The sequence below is a fragment of the Rhineura floridana genome, chromosome 4, assembly GCF_030035675.1.
Source record: "Rhineura floridana isolate rRhiFlo1 chromosome 4, rRhiFlo1.hap2, whole genome shotgun sequence".
NCBI lineage: Eukaryota > Metazoa > Chordata > Lepidosauria > Squamata > Rhineuridae > Rhineura > Rhineura floridana.
In genome coordinates this window covers 189400302-189416328 of record NC_084483.1, presented here as the reverse complement: position 1 = coordinate 189416328, position 16027 = coordinate 189400302, and the positions used below count along the sequence as shown (strand labels likewise).

At 42.0% G+C, this 16027-nt stretch overlaps 1 protein-coding gene across 4 annotated transcripts in view; it reads right to left on the bottom strand.

Moving 5' to 3' along the window:
- Positions 1-16027, bottom strand: part of DHX57 (DExH-box helicase 57) — a 65961-nt gene that overhangs the window by 33866 nt on the left and 16068 nt on the right. For 3 of the 4 annotated variants that reach the window (XM_061625580.1, XM_061625578.1, XM_061625579.1), the window contains exons 2-6: positions 13623-13850; positions 12291-12437; positions 7347-7520; positions 5383-6200; positions 1731-1909 (exon numbers count right to left, since the gene is read on the bottom strand). In XM_061625580.1, the coding sequence (XP_061481564.1) occupies positions 1731-1909; positions 5383-6200; positions 7347-7520; positions 12291-12437; positions 13623-13837 (1533 nt within the window). In that variant the 5' untranslated portion in view covers positions 13838-13850. The remainder of the gene's footprint in view (positions 1-1730; positions 1910-5382; positions 6201-7346; positions 7521-12290; positions 12438-13622; positions 13851-16027) is intronic. The other variant, XM_061625581.1, reaches the window with a different exon arrangement.

The following is a 16027-nucleotide window of genomic DNA, read 5'->3' as shown; positions in this document are numbered from 1 at the left end:
CTCCTCTTTGGATGCACACCTTAACGTGGTGAGGGGGTTTGAGTGTGTTGAAGAAGCTGAGAACAATGCCGTCAGGAGTCTAGACCAAGTGGCTAGACTCCTAGCAGGGGCACCTAAGGCGGAATGGTCAAAGCTGAAACACCAGACTAAGATGCATCCAAACTCAGAGGAAGGCAATGGTAAACCACCTCTGAATATCTCTTACCACGAAAACCCAGAAGATTTATGCAACTTTACAGTTGACAATGAGGACATTGAACTTGTCAAGGATTATCAATACCTTGGCACAATCATTAACCAAAATGGAGACAATAGTCAAGAAATCAGAAGAAGGCTAGGACTGGGGAGGGCAGCTGTGAGAGAACTAGAAAAGGTCCTCAAATGTAAAGATGTATCACTGAATACTAAAGTCAGGAGCATTCAGACCATGGTATTTCCGATCTCTATGTATGGATGTGAAAGTTGGACAGTGAAAAAAGCTGATAAGAGAAAAATCAACTCATTTGAAATGTGGTGTTGGAGAAGAGCTTTGCGGATACCATGGACTACAAAAAAGACAAATAATTGGGTGTCAGAACAAATTAAACCAGAACTATCACTAGAAGCTAAAATGATGAAACTGAGGTTATCATACTTTGGACACATCATGAGAAGACATGATTCATTAGAAAAGAGAATAATGCTTGGAAAAACAGAAGGGAGTAGAGAAAGAGGAAGGCCAAACAAGAGATGGATTGATTCCATAAAGGAAGCCACAGACCTGAACTTACAAGATCTGAACAGGGTGGTTCATGATAGATGCTCTTGGAGGTCACTGATTCATAGGGTCGCCATAAGTCGTAGTCAACTTGGAGGCACACAGCAACAACAATAGGTGGCAAGCATCATCTTCCAAAGAGGTATTCACCCTTCTCTCTCACATAGGAAAAATGCTTCTTTGAAAGGGATACCTGCTTCAACATGTGTGCATATTATCTAAAGAAACTCTGCTTCTTCACTCAGGAATATCATTTTCACCCATATGTAAATTTATGCAAATCTACACCAATGGATTAGTCAACTAAAAGTCATAGGATAAACTTCTTTAATTGGGTTGCAGCCCAGCCACAAGCCTGGGCTACAACCACCTTCTTTGGAGACTTAAACAAGAAATTTCAGCATCTGAACAGGTCCAGTAGTAACTGGGAATATTAAAGAAGATATATGTTGACAAATATAACAAATCATTTTAACTTTATGAATTCCAACCATAGGATGTTATAGGAACATTTTGGGGCACATGATATTATATAAACTTTTTTGTTTGCTTGTTAACTAGATAGAGCTCACTCGCAGAAGGGACACAATCTTAAGAATGTCTCCAGTAAATTTTCTATGCTGTATTAGAAGTCTTCTCTGGGAAACAGACATATGTGATATTGATTCCACATTAACTATATAGGGAACGTGAATGTACAGATCTTCTCCCAAGATACATGAAATTCTATTATGGGAAACAGCTCTAAGCTCTAAACTCTAACTGGGGATTCAAGAAAAGCAAAATGTAGATAAGTAGGAGCTCTGCTGCATTTCAAGAAGTTTAACATTCTCTTCCAGATTTTGCTATCAGAATTTTTTTCAGCTGTTATATGTACAGATAGCAAATCATTTTTTAAAAAACAAGTAGTAGTAAACATATAATTACTTTTCCATCCATCTGCCAAGGTTTACATGATAAAAGCTAACTGTACCTTCTTTATGCTGAACTGTCTGCAAATTTTAACATTTTCTTTGCAAATCGGCTTTGCTGACATGTTGTACTTCTTCAAAAGCTTCTTTTTGAGGTTCACATAACTCTCTTCCTCTACATGAACTGTCTGCAGCTCTTCCACATCGTCTTCTTCCTCTTCAGTCACCCATTCCTTTGTTGCTTAAAACAAAAGAAAAAAATTAACATACTGTTCTGAAACATCGGTCAACCAATCTTCAAAGTGGCAATGGCGAGGGAACTTTGTAATTATCAGGAATGGGAGCCTGTGGCCCTCCAGAGGCTGCTGTACTACAACTCCCATCATCCCTGACCAGTGGCCATGCTGGCTGGGTCTGAGGAGAGTCAGAGCCCAACAATATCTGAAGACCAGAGTTCTTCACCACCACATGATTCTCACCACAGAGATCAGCATGCCTTGGCAATGGTGAGTTTTCCATCACCCATGGCAGCATGCTTTGATACAACTCCCATCATGACGTCTGCCCATCATGTATTGCGTTCTCCTACCCTTACCAGTGGGCACCATTTACATGGTCTGGGGATGAAGAAATTGACTCTGTGTTGTAAAGACTCAAATGAGGAGTCATACTGAAGGATACAGCCATGAGGTATGCCACTCATCACAGGTGTGCCAATTCTAGATGCAACATATATACTGGTTCAGTAACACGCTGCCTTTGGGAACCTTGGAAGCTGCCTTTGATGGGCCATCAAGCTCAGAATTATCTACAATGACTAGGAGAAACTCTCCAGGGTTTCAGACAAAGAGTATTTCCCAGCTCTGCTAGGAAATATGAGAGATTGTACCTGGGGGCCTTGCCCAAGGAACGTATGTTCTCTGGCACTGAATTATGACCTTTTCCTTACCAAAATATCTCACAAAAATATTCTCACACTTTCCCTCATATAATTTTGTACTGCACCTGTCTAAACCACTCCCTTTTGAATTCACCCACATTCTGCAAACATCCTAATGATGCCGTTTTAAAATTTGCTTCACTTGTACACAGCATTGTGAACTAGTATCTTATAACAGGAAACTAGATAACTGTCACAATCCACACAAAGTTAGGCAAGTGCTGTTGTTAACGCAGGCATTTTTAGGTGGCAGACAAAATCCTTCCTGTTCTCATGAACATCCTGAGGCATATAAAACCCTTTTTACTTGTTCTATTATTTTGACCTTGCTGCTTATTGGGTGTTTCATCTTTTGATGTTTTTAATGGTGTTTTTCTCTTCTGTATTGTTATGCTTTATATGGATTTATTTTGTAAGCTACCTTGAGGACACATATTGGAAAAGCGCGGTATAAATCCCACAAACTCTGATAACGCTATCACACTGTTGAATGCTCTATTAGAAGAATTTCCCCTGTGTAAGGAAGTTAATTCTAACTTCCTATGTCGTCATTAAAAAAAACCAGCCAGCCATTATTGTCACACAAGCTTTCACAATGTAGATACAAATGAAAAACTCATGGCAGAAGACAGCTATACTAGCTTGATAAGAAATATTTTAGAAAACTATAGCAGGGGATGGGTTTGATGTCTTTGGTCTTCTCCAGTCTTATTATCTTCTATGGAAGTATGATTGTTTTTGTGATAGCAACTATGTCATAACTATTTTAGTAATCCAATTAATTGTATTTTATTCTTCCCTGTTTCTAATTACCTATTGAATTAACAGTGTGACTGAAATATGTCACACAAATGAGCGCATTTCAGTGCTCATACCACTGTTTGTAGCTTGCAATCCAATATACAATGTAGTGGACAGCAAGGATGGGATGGAGGCGCTCACCTGAACTCTGGCCAGTTGCATCGCTGCTTCTGACTAGAAGGTTGAGATGGAGGCAGTGGCAAGGTAAGCATGGGGCACATGCACCAGCAGAGCCAATCTGGTGCTCCTGCCAGTGCATTTGCAACATACTCACCTCGCCACTGCCTCCCTCTCAACCTCCCAGTAAGCAGCAGCAACGCAACTGACCAGAGTTCAGGCGAGTGCTGCTGCCTCACCATGCCATCTGCTACTGCAGTATACCTTCAGATTATCTGAGAACTGACGAGCTCTACCTATGTAAACTGGTTGCCAGTTTGGTCTGGGCTTGCAACATTCTTCATTCCCCGATTACCCCAATAATTTAAACTTGCTCACACATAAAGAAAAATAAACCCTCCTTCCCTAAAGATTTAGGGTTACTCTTCTTTGTGGATGGTGATGTTTTGACTACATAAGAATAAACACCTGGATGTGTTTGCTATTAGTATATTATATGATAGGCTTTCATTTATCTAAAGATCATTCTCTTAAAAGTATTTTAACCTGGTGCTGTATCTCAACTGGAGAAAAAAAATATGTCAAGTATTTTGGAATCAAAATGCTTATATTTTAAATATTGTAATCTTTATTGTAACAATTCACCAACTCATGAGATATAGTTTTAAACTTTTTTTAAAAGTGTCTAGACATCCCTCATCCTTAAAAGCCACTTTCTTCCTGGCTGCAAAAGAGGCCACCTCAAGTCAATCATATTTCTATTCTAAGAGAAAATCCTGGATTTCTATTGCTGAAGAATGAGCTGTTGGGATCAACTGTATTTCTATGAACCACATTTATCTATTTATTTATTTATTTTATTACATTTTTAGACCGCCCTATAGCAATAAGCTCCCAGGGCGGTGTACAGCATAATAAAACAGGTTAAAATACAAGTGGATGTAAATACAATACACAATAAAACATAATTAAAAATTTTCAATTTTAAATTCAAATTTTTAAATTTTTAAAATGCCTGGGCGAAGAGGTAGGTCTTCCATGTACTGGGCAAGGATCTGAAAACAGGTGTATACATGCCCAGGGCCGGTTCTAAGGGGTGGCCAGGTGGGTCACTGGCCCAAGGGCCCCTGGAGCTATGGGGGGTCCTCCACTCTCCTTCCGCGATCAGCGGAAGCATCCGCGGACCGCCATCCCCCCGCTTTACCTACTTTTCTGTTGTCTTTTGCGGTGTGCAGATTTGCCATCAATCAAGATGGCGGCCAAGGTTTCCTTAAGGGGCTGAAGCCTCTGCCGCCATCTTGGCTAATGGCACGCATGCATGTTACACGCATGTGTTGCTGCCATCAACAAAGATGGTGGCAGAGGCTTCAGCCCCTTAGGGAAACCTTGGCCGCCATCTTGATTGATGGCAAACCTGCACGCACTGCAAAAAACAACGGAAAGGTAGGTGAAACGTAGGGATAGCAGGGGATGATGGTGGGCGCGGAAGCTCCTGTCTTGCGGTCCGCAGATGCTTGTTTTGCAGACTGCAGAGAGGGAGCGGAGGGGCCCAGGGCAGGCTGGTACCCAAGGGCCCCGGCATGCCTGGGGCCGGCCCTGTACATGCCCATCACTGCACAGCATAAAATGGTATTTAGCTGTCTTCCTTTTTCCTTTCCAGCTCCTCTCATAATGAAACATTCCCAAACTGCACTGTAATGGGAATACCTGCTTGTGTTACATGCAGGGCTCTGACCTGGAGACAAAGAAAAATATATTAATTAGGAGCAGAACCCAGGCTCTCAAAATTGCACACATGGTCTCTCTAACATTTCAATTATATCGCTCTCAACAAGGACTTATGAAATATTATGCACCTTCTGAAATCTGATATGGAACATGAGAGCTATCAGGAAGCTCTTGTTTATCAGCATCTGTCATTCTTGCCAAAGGTGTTGTCAGAGGCAAAGGAGGAACACTGTATCTGTGAGAAGTCTTACTAAGCAATTTCGTTACTTCAGCTTCGTCCTCTAAGCATGTTACAAACGCATAAGCAACTGGTTCATTAGACTCTGATGATATTAAGGCCTTTTCATAAAGGAATTCAGCAATGTGCAACCGACAAGCCAAGGGCAACTTCTCGTTTGTAGTATAGAATGCCACAAGTGGTGGCTGATAAGGGTATTTGTTATCCTCAGGAAATCTTACTTCAAGTTCATACACAGGAGCGTTAAGTCTAAGATGAGCATCTTCTCTAATGCTCGGAAGTGTTTTTTGCTTGCTTGGAGTTTCATGCTTGAACTTGCATCTTGATCCAAACCTGCAGTCTCCTCGGAGGTAATGTTTACAGATTTCCAGAGAAGCTAGATTTAGTGCATTACTGGTGTTGCTATTCCCTTCTTTTGGCTTGCTGAGCATCTCTGTCAGGTACGCCAAGTTTAATGCAAAAGTCCACACTCTGTTTTGGATTCTTTCTACAAATTTGTCTCCACAGATTGAATGGAGGGCAAAAGCCTCTTCTTGCCTTTGTTCCAAACAATCTTCGGTACTTGCCTGAGCAGCAGTTTCTGTGATCTGCATCCTCTCTCCAAATTTTTCTGAAAAGCACTGCAAGAGTAAGAGCTCCAGGGATGCTCCAATGTTGCCATTGCAAGATTTCAACACAGCTCGGCAGCGCTCACTATCAAAGCCATACCTAGAAGGGAGAAGGAGGGGAGGTGGATAAAGCATTGTGGGTGCACATATAAGATCATTTGCACAAAAGCAGACAGCCCCACTACTTTTAAAGGATGCTTACTGATACCCTGTGGCAAGAAACAAATATGTACACTGTGTGGTTTCTGCAATTGGAATAAAGTATACAACTTGGGCTCATTTGTATACATTTGCTCTTCTTGTATGCTTTATACCAGGGATAGGAAACCTCAGGCTCGGGGGCCAAATGTGGTCCTCCAGGCCTCTCTGTCCAATCCTCAGTACTCTCCCCAGCCCAGCCACATCCATGGCTAGCCTTGCTTAGCACCCTCCTTGAGTGCTTGAGCCTAGCAGGAATGTGCTCTTGAACTATGACAATGCCTTTCGCTTGCCTGGATGGAGATGTGTGGAGAAAGTAGGGTAGAGCATCTGCTTTCATGCAGAAGGTTCCAGGTTCAGTCCACAGTGTCTCCATGTAAGCATGGGAGAGAATCCTGCCTAAAACTCTGGAGAGCTGCTGCTGGTCAGTGTAGACAATACTGAGCTAGATAGACCAATGATCTGGCTCAGTGCAAGGCAACGTCTTATTTTTCCTAGGTGTAGAAACCTCCAGTTTCTGCATGCACCATCCACTTTTGCCTCTGACCACAGCCACCAATGGCACGTGGCCCCTGGAAGGGTGTCCATGCAGGATTATGGCCCTCAGGTGGAAAAAGGATCCCCATTCCTTGCCTTACATAATGTTACATAGTGTGTGCTGGAAGATGGAAGGATGGAACTAGGAAACTAGGTTGGACTGCCTGGGAAAACAATTTGGAAGGGCAAAAGACTTGCAAGGGCAGGGAAATTGGTCTGAGCAGTATCGAGATGGCTGACAGTTGGACTGAATGAAGAATCTCATTCACACCATACCTGTTAGAATTTTCAACTAGAAGTTTGTCTTTTTTGGCAACGTGTCTGCAGGCATAATAATTTTCTTTTGAAAAATATATATGAAAGTTGAAATCCTCTAGATTATGCTCAAGCTTCTTGGATTCCACATTAAACGTGATGTTCCACACTCCTTCATGCAACCGCATTGATGCAGGTTTACAGCATCACACTTACTGATTAATATTTTCAATTTTATTTATGAGAAAGTAATCACCTGGACAGTTTGTGCACGGCAAAAGAAGACACTTCAGTCTCTGCAATATGGTTCACAGGTGGTTGAGAAGAAGCATTTGTGCTAGTTTTAGAAACCGCTTGGCCATCTGACCAGGAGTGCTCATCATCCAAGTAATCTGGTTCATCGTCATCATCTTCGCCTGATGCAAGCATCCTGAAAAAAGAAAGCAACAGACTTTATTGGGAAGTAGTAGTCTTAGGGATAAGGCAAACTTCTGGGACTCTCCATTCTGCATCACTACACAGGCAATTCAGTCTAATAATTCAGAACAAAACCAGGATCACTACCCTTAGTCCACTTAGGCAGGTGTGGGGACCCTCTAGAGGTGTGACCCTCTAGTTGTCGGTGGAATACAACTCCCATGCTCCCTGATCATTGGCTATACTTGCTAGGGTTGATGAGAGTCCAACAACATCTGGAGAGTGTGGCCACAGGTACCCCATTCCTGTTCTAGCATCAAATTAGACATGACAACAGCAGCAATGTTTGTGTAATCATGTGCCTGCTCCATTCATGTATAAAGAAGGGGAAGGTGGTCTGGTTTTAAAATAAAAAAGGGATGCATGATTAAGGGAAGATCTACCCTTCCCCTCCCACAATCTATCAACCCAGGCACTTTTCTTCTAGCAAAGCTGACTAGTACTGGAACTGAACTGGGGGGGGGGAAGGATTTCGAGTGGCTGACTGCAAAAGGAAAGGTAAGGGAGGGTATGGTTCAGCTCCTCTCCCCTGTTGATTATTTTATCTAATCAATCTGTACCTCTCCCTTCAAAAACATTACCAGGGCAGCTTAACTAATAAAATCTAGAGCAAAAAACAATAACAAGATACTAATAAATGAACTACAGGATGACACAGAAGCAAATTAAACCACCCAGTCACAGATTAAATGCCTGGGCATACAAAATGTTCTTTGCCTGGCATTGTAAATATAACAGGGTAAGTGCCAGCAAAACCTTGCTGGAGAGAGAATTCCACAACCAAGAAGATCCTCTTCCTACTTAAAAGGTGCTATAAAGATGGAAAATTCTGTTAGAGCGATTCTAACTTTGTGGAGTAAAAATTAATGTTGCAGGTACACCAGCATTTCCCACAGCAAAAACAATGTATGAGCAGCAGACATGTTTTTGGTTCGTGAGAGTATATCCAAGACCCCAGGCATATGCACATGAATGTTTAAAGGAGCACATATTTTACAAAGGGTTGGATCCAGAATTATGCACACATAACAGTGTTGGGCTGGTGACCAGTAGGTATTACTGTCTCTAGTAGTTTTCCATGAAGCCTGCAAGTGTGAAGACGTAACTGTGGTAAAGGGGGAGTTATGTCTATGTCCTGTCTGGGAACGGACTGCCAGGGCCGTTGCTATGGTAGCCATCTGATAGCGACTGGGAAAGTTCTAACAGAGTCTGTGTGTTGTTTTTTTCTTCTGAATTATGCCTCTGAGCTGAGAGGCTGTCTTTTGTGTTTATCTATGGAGAGAGATGTACCAGAAGGGGGGTGACCGAAGAATCTCTACATTTATTTACTCTTAAGCCTCTGGCCTTAATGTCTTTCAATAAAGACTCTTAACATGCTCTGAAGAAGCTTCTTGCTCAACTTAACTCCAACGTAATGTATGCTGTTTCACACAACAATGCACACAGACCAACAATGGTAGCAGAGGATGGTTACTCTCCACAGCGCATTACACGGGAGTAAGTTGCTGGTCTGAACTGCAGACGCAGTTCCAGAGAGGGCAGCTTGATTGATTGAACCAGACGGAGGTGAGCAACATGGCTGTAAACCTGTCTGGGGGAGGCTTGCCGGTGGAACGACTTAATGAAAAGAATTTTGGCAGCTGGAAGCCGAGGATGCGGGCTTTGCTGATAACAGAGGATTTATGGGACGTGATTGAGGAAAAAACCCCGGCGGTACCGACCGCGGCCTGGAAGCGTCGAGACCAGAGGGCGCAGGCGTTTATAATCTTGGCTCTATCGGATTCTCAACTGATGCGTGTGAGAGATGAGCCGTCGGCTAAACAGATCTGGGACGCGTTGCAGGATTTGTCCCAGGAATGGCAGCGGAGGCAGGAGGCGCAGAGAGCCCAGCCGGTGGAAGCTGTCAGAAGCAAGGAGGAGAAATGTGCCGAACCGGAGCAGGCTACCGAAAGCAGACAGGAAAACAAGCGGGAAAAGCAGCGGCTGAAGTCTTGTTTTGCCAGTGGGGCTCGTGGGCATCTCCGTAAAGATTGTGCAGTCAAGCGGAACTCCAAGGACGGAGGCTTGAAGCAGGGAAGTGTGAACCTTGTTTGTAAACAGAAGTCTAAAGACTTGGAACAAATTAACTTTATTGTCGACAGCGGAGCAAGCCATATATTAATTAAAGACAGGAGTCTGTTTTACACGTCTACAGATGAGCAGGACTTTGTTTTACTTGCTGATGGATCACGGAAATCCGTAAAAGCACGTGGTCTGGTGAAATTTGACAAGCTTGGCATAATGACAGACTGTTTGTTCGTTCCGGACTTGGCTCATAATATTTTATCAGTTAGAAAACTGGTGAGTTGTAATTATTCAATTTTGTTCCACAAATACCAATGTTTTGTAATGAGGGGAGATCAAGTGTGCATGCAGGGAAGCCTTGATGATTCACAGTTTAAAATGTCCATGGGTGTGAAGTGTGCTGATGCCTTGAGTTTAATGGGGCGGAAAGGGAATGACCGCCAGAGCTGTAAGAAGACAGCTGTTAAAAGCACACAGCCACAGTATTCATGTAATGCAGTCAGGCTGATGCCTGAAAGAGTGCATCGCAGCCGAGTTTACAAGCCACAGGGTAAGAGACGTGGCAAACATGCACCTAGAGCACAAGAGAATGCATATTTCAAAGTTTGGTGTCCAGAAACACAGCAGTTAATTCTGAGCAGAAGCATTAAAGTCTCAGAAAAGCCTTGGGATCAAAGGGAGACAGTCCTTCTTGCAGGAACAAATGGCACACGAACACAATTTAAGCCAGATGTTGACATTAAAGTGGAAGGTACACAAATACCTCTCAGAGATGCTTTGAATGAGCTCATTTCTGGAAAACGCAGATCAAAGAAACGAAAAGCTGAGGAAATGGAAGCTCCTGCGCAGGTTGTGCCAAGCACAAGCACAAATGGGGGGGCAGATAGAGCCGAGGCTCTGGTTCCTTTAAGACGCTCCACGAGAGCGAATTTAGGCAAACCGCCTGACAGATTTACTGTGGGATTAATAACAAGTCCTGGCATGAATAAAGTTGTAGACATGGATCCTGAGACACTTTATTTGACATGTGTTGAACCAAAGTTTGATTGAACAACGTTTTAGCTAAATGTACAGAGAGTTTCTGAAATGTACTGCTATGTACTGAGATGTAAGTTTGAACTGTACTGAACTGTACTGAAATGTATTGCAAGAGGTATTGTAGAAATGTATCTGTATGACTATGTATTATGGAGATGTATTTCCTGTGTATTTTGCAGTCTTAATGGAAAAAAGGGAAGCTGTTGGGCTGGTGACCAGTAGACATTACTGGCTCTAGTAGTTTTCCATGAAGCCTGCAAGTGTGAAGACGTAACTGTGGTAAAGGGGGAGTTATGTCTATGTCCTGTCTGGGAACGGACTGCCAGGGCCGTTGCTATGGTAGCCATCTGATAGCGACTGGGAAAGTTCTAACAGAGTCTGTGTGTTGTTTTTTTCTTCTGAATTATGCCTCTGAGCTGAGAGGCTGTCTTTTGTGTTTATCTATGGAGAGAGATGTACCAGAAGGGGGGTGACTGAAGAATCTCTACATGTATTTACTCTTAAGCCTCTGGCCTTAATGTCTTTCAATAAAGACTCTTAACATGCTCTGAAGAAGCTTCTTGCTCAACTTAACTCCAACGTAATGTATGCTGTTTCACACAACAACGCACACAGACCAACAAACAGGGCAGGCAGAAGCAGACTTCCCCACTCATTCTTCCCCACAGTAGTTTCCCCAAAATGCTCTAACTGAGGGTTGGGAGACCCCGCAAAATTAGAGCTCCCGCTTACTGAAGTTGCCTCTGCCCATTTTTCAGGGGCCCTCCTTTCCTTCTCAGTTCCTGTGCTACAGCCCACCTGATTCAGAAGGGTCCCCCAACACTCAGTGGAACATTTCTAGGAGGATGGGGACTGCCGTGGGAAGGAACTCAGCTTCCACCATTCCCATTGCACATGCTTCACTCTCTATCTAAACCAGTATTTATATAGATATCCCTTTTCAACTTAGCAAACAACTCACAAGGTGTCTTCCAAAAATTAACACATCAAAAAATATAAACTAACAAAACAATACAAAACACAATGATAAAACATTATAAAACCAGGTGAGATAACAATAAAACCTTATACTAGTAAAACTCAACAGCAGCATAAAACATTGTTCACTGTTAATTAAAAGCAAGGGTGAAAACAAGTGCTTTAGTCTGCTACCCAAAGTGGCCATCAGGCAAATGTTTCTAGGGAGCGGGTTCCATATACAGTGCTGCCACTACAGAGATGGCTCTGTCACCCACCCACCTCACCTCAGATTCTAGCATCTGGAGAAGGGCCTCCATGGATTCAACAGGACAGGCTCATATGGATCAGGTGGTACTTCAGAAACCCAGGTCTCATTTGCCATCCATAATTTACATGTTTGCTGTAGGAAACACCAGTGTACCCATCACAATTGTGTTTGCCATATAAACTGTTGAGTCACCCTGAGATAAGTAAACACCTTGTTTCTTTCTTCAGAAAGGCTATCAAATCATGTATCTGTTTTATAGATAAAGTTACAGTTTTGAACTTTAAATCTAACGCCTATTAAATCTAAGAATAATTAAAGGGTATTCATGTTCAGTTCTGTAGCATGCCATGATATCTGCTTAACAGAGAAATGATTTATGTTTAGAAAACTGACTCTGAACCAGCAGCCAGCTCTTGTCCTTGTAGGTCACGAAGAAGTTCTTTCACCCTCTTCTGATTCTCTGAAGTCATGTGCAGAGTCTGCAGGGGCATCTTGGTTTTGGGTACATGACTGGTTTGTCCACAATCTCTGCTAACAGAGCTTAACAAAAATAAAAAAGCACAATACTTTAAAATGTATTCATGTAATGGAAAATAAACACATGCATTCATAATGTAAGTTAACTAAAGCTATGCTGAACACAAAGACAGCTGTATAGGGTAACTGTGTCTTCTGACCAGCTAAGAGCATTAGGAAAGTTCCCAAGCATGTTATGTTGGCAAGACCCATCTTCCGTTTCTAGGAAATTCATAAGCAGACATGCCAAGCCATTGGGATTCAGCATGTTTGACTCTCACAATACAGCCAGGATCTGTGACAAGCCCTGTAATGATCACAGTAAGTCTAAACAATGCAGATGGCACAGTAACTGTTGTGCGAAGTGACAGTATGTTTGTGCAGGGCTATTTAGTCAGATTTTTAATATCATCACCCCCCTCGCCCCAAAAACACATCAGGTTCTTTATCTGCTTAAAAAATTCAATTTGTACTCATTATCTGACTTAACCCTCTTCTCTGATCTGAGCTAATTGGGTGCAACCATCTTGTTGTGCCATGCAAAACAAGCAACAATAGCACTAGCACAACACCCCCTCTCCCTGAGGTAAATACTGTCTCTTCCTTGAGATAATTGGTGCTACAATAATTACGGAAAGCAGCCTTTGGTTCACAAAGATGGCAGTTATTATACTGTCTCTGACAACAGAGTTGCATTTCCAGCTATTCTGACTAGTACCTCTGTCATACCTCTCCCTCTGTAGAAGGTGGCACCCAGGACTAAGTAGATGAGGCTCAAATGTGTTATACTTACTATTAGCCAGCCTCATGTGGCATATCTTTGTGAAAATATTTCTAACACACATACAAGAGTGTTATAACTGACCACTTAGTCAAGCCATTTCACTTCATCACAGGAGTACAGGAAGCTGCCTGATGCTATATCAGACTATTTGCCCATACAGCCCAGTATTATCTACTCTGACTGGCAATGGTTCACTGAGGTCTTCGGTGGAGAGTGGCCTTTCCCATTATCTGCTACCTGATCCTTCTTAACGGGAGATGCCAGGAATTGCGCCTGGGACATTCTGAATGCAAAGGATGTTCTCTGCCATGGAGCTACAGTCCTTCCCAAAACTTGCTTTTTAACCCTCAAGAACTTCAAGAAGAAGATTTAAAAGATGCCCTATATCCCAAAATGTAAGATTCCAGCAAATTCACTTTGCTTACCTGGCTATGTCTTTTGCTCCACTGAACACACAGAAATCATCTTCATCATCCCAAATTTTGTCTGATCCTTTTTTGCTGCCACTGGCTTGGTGTTTTTTAGAAGGTCTACCACTGCTGCCACCACCTCCTCCTCCTCCTCCTCCTCCTCCTCTTCCTTTTCCTCCTCTTCCTCCACCTCTGTTTGGTCTTCCTCTTCTTTTCCCTGATGAACTCATTTTTTCCTCTGCACTGGAAGAGAAAAACACAAGCAAACAGCAAAACACATTATCAGCAATGAAGTTTAGCAACCCGGATCAACATGTAGAAATTGTTACTTCTGTTTACATAACATTGGGGCACAGCATCATCTCCGCTCTCCCACAACCCATAGGAAGTAAGCTCCATTAATTTTAATGAGACTTACCCCAAAAAAACTGCACATAGAATTGCAGCCTTCATATGTTATAATCAAGACAGCATGGAGATCTATGGCACTTTAAAGATTAATTTAACATGGCATGGACTCTACCACTCAGCTACGTCTTTTCCTAAGAACTATGATCCACCGCTATTATCTAGCATTTTATTTATTAAAATTTTTAAAACTGCTCTTCATCTTCAAAGATACCAGAGGAGCAAACAAAGAATAAAACTATCAAATCAAAATATAATACAGTTAAAATTCTTTAAAAACCCTTCATCACAAACAACAACAGGCAAAATACTAATCAAATTTAAAATAGGCTGGCAAATAAATAGGCTTTGAACCGGCACTGAAATAATTGTAACTGGAATACCCCCACAGGGACAGCATTCCATAGATAGGGCACCATCACAGTGATGGCTCTATTGCTGGTTGCCACATAATGAATTTTCCAGACACAAAGAGTTCCCTCTGAAGATCTTAAGACCTGGGCAGGCTGGTATAGGGAGAGGTGCTCCTTCAGGTGTCTGGGTCCCAATTTAGGCCCTAAAGCTGGGGGGGGGTGTCAGTGGCTCAGGAGAGGGCATTCTCTGTGGCAACCCCTAAGTTGGGGAACTCGCTCCGCAAAGAGTTGTGTCTGGCACCTTCAGTACACAGTTTTTGTCATATGCTGAAGATGATTGCTTCACCCTGGCTTTTGTCACTTGATAGATAGATTTTATAATTGTTACATTCTTTCTTTTTGGTTTGTACATGATTCATTTTGTTCAGTTATGTATATTGTTTAGAGATTTATTGTTTAGTTATGTTTACCTAAAATGTGAACTATTGTTTTTATTATGTAGAATTTATATTGATTTTTTATGTTGTAAACCGCCCAGAGAGCTTTGGCTATGGGACAGTATACAAATGTAGTAAATAAATAAATATGTATTAGGACCCACCCTACTCTTGCGATTGTCATTTGTTTTAAACTGTTTTTATTGTTTTAAAGGGAAGGGACATCGCTCAGTGGTAAAGCATCTGCCTTGCATGCAGAAAGTCCCGGGTTCCCCGACATCTTCATTCAGGGCTAGGAGACACCTCTGCCTGAAACCGTAGAGAGTCACTGCCAGTCAATATAGACAATATCGGACTTCCGGGAAGGGTGACTTAGCCTGTGCCTGCTTTTGAGACGGGCTCCTGCCTCAAAAGAAGCTTATTCAGATATATCAGTCAGTTTTTTCTTTTTTTTTTGACTGATTAAACTTCTCCCGGGTAGGGAGAAACGAAGAGATTAACCTCAAAGCCTATTTTTGTTGGGACGACCAGATCTCATTAATTTATGGGACGAGGTCCAGCCGACGAAGGTGGGACGGATTTTTAACAGCAAGCTCTATCTGATAAAGCGAACGTTCACCTTATCTTCTAAGAGAGAACGCACTAACAGGCAAGCACCCTTCTTTCTATATTTTTCTTTTACTTGACTTAAATTGTTGCTGTTTAAAAGAGATTTGCCAGATTGATCAGTTTTTGACATCTCACTGGGGAGCCATAACTTCTCTCTGCTACGCACTAATTAATAGCTTATCTCTGTTTTTGTTGCAAAAAGCTGTCCTGGATTTGCATTCTAAAGATATACACAGAAGAGGGATTTCTATTCCAGATTTTTATTTTGAAAAATATTATACTGTTTTGAGACTACTCTCTTTTTGGTCTATTTTATTTTGACGAATCTGTTTCTTGACGATTGCCATTAATTGTTTCGATCCTGGGAACTGCATTTTGTTTACTTAACTATTGGAGAGATAAGGCTGTCTGCTCTGTTTATACTGTGATGTCACCAAGTTTGGAGTATTAACCCAATTGTTGCTGAAATAAGAAGTGGTTTTCCTATATTTTTCTTTTAAAATGGCAATTAAGAAAGTGGCTGAAAATCTGGAAATAACTATGTTTCAGAAAATAATGGATGAGATTGAGATAATGAAAATTGAATTGAGTAAAATGAAGCAGGAGATTAAAG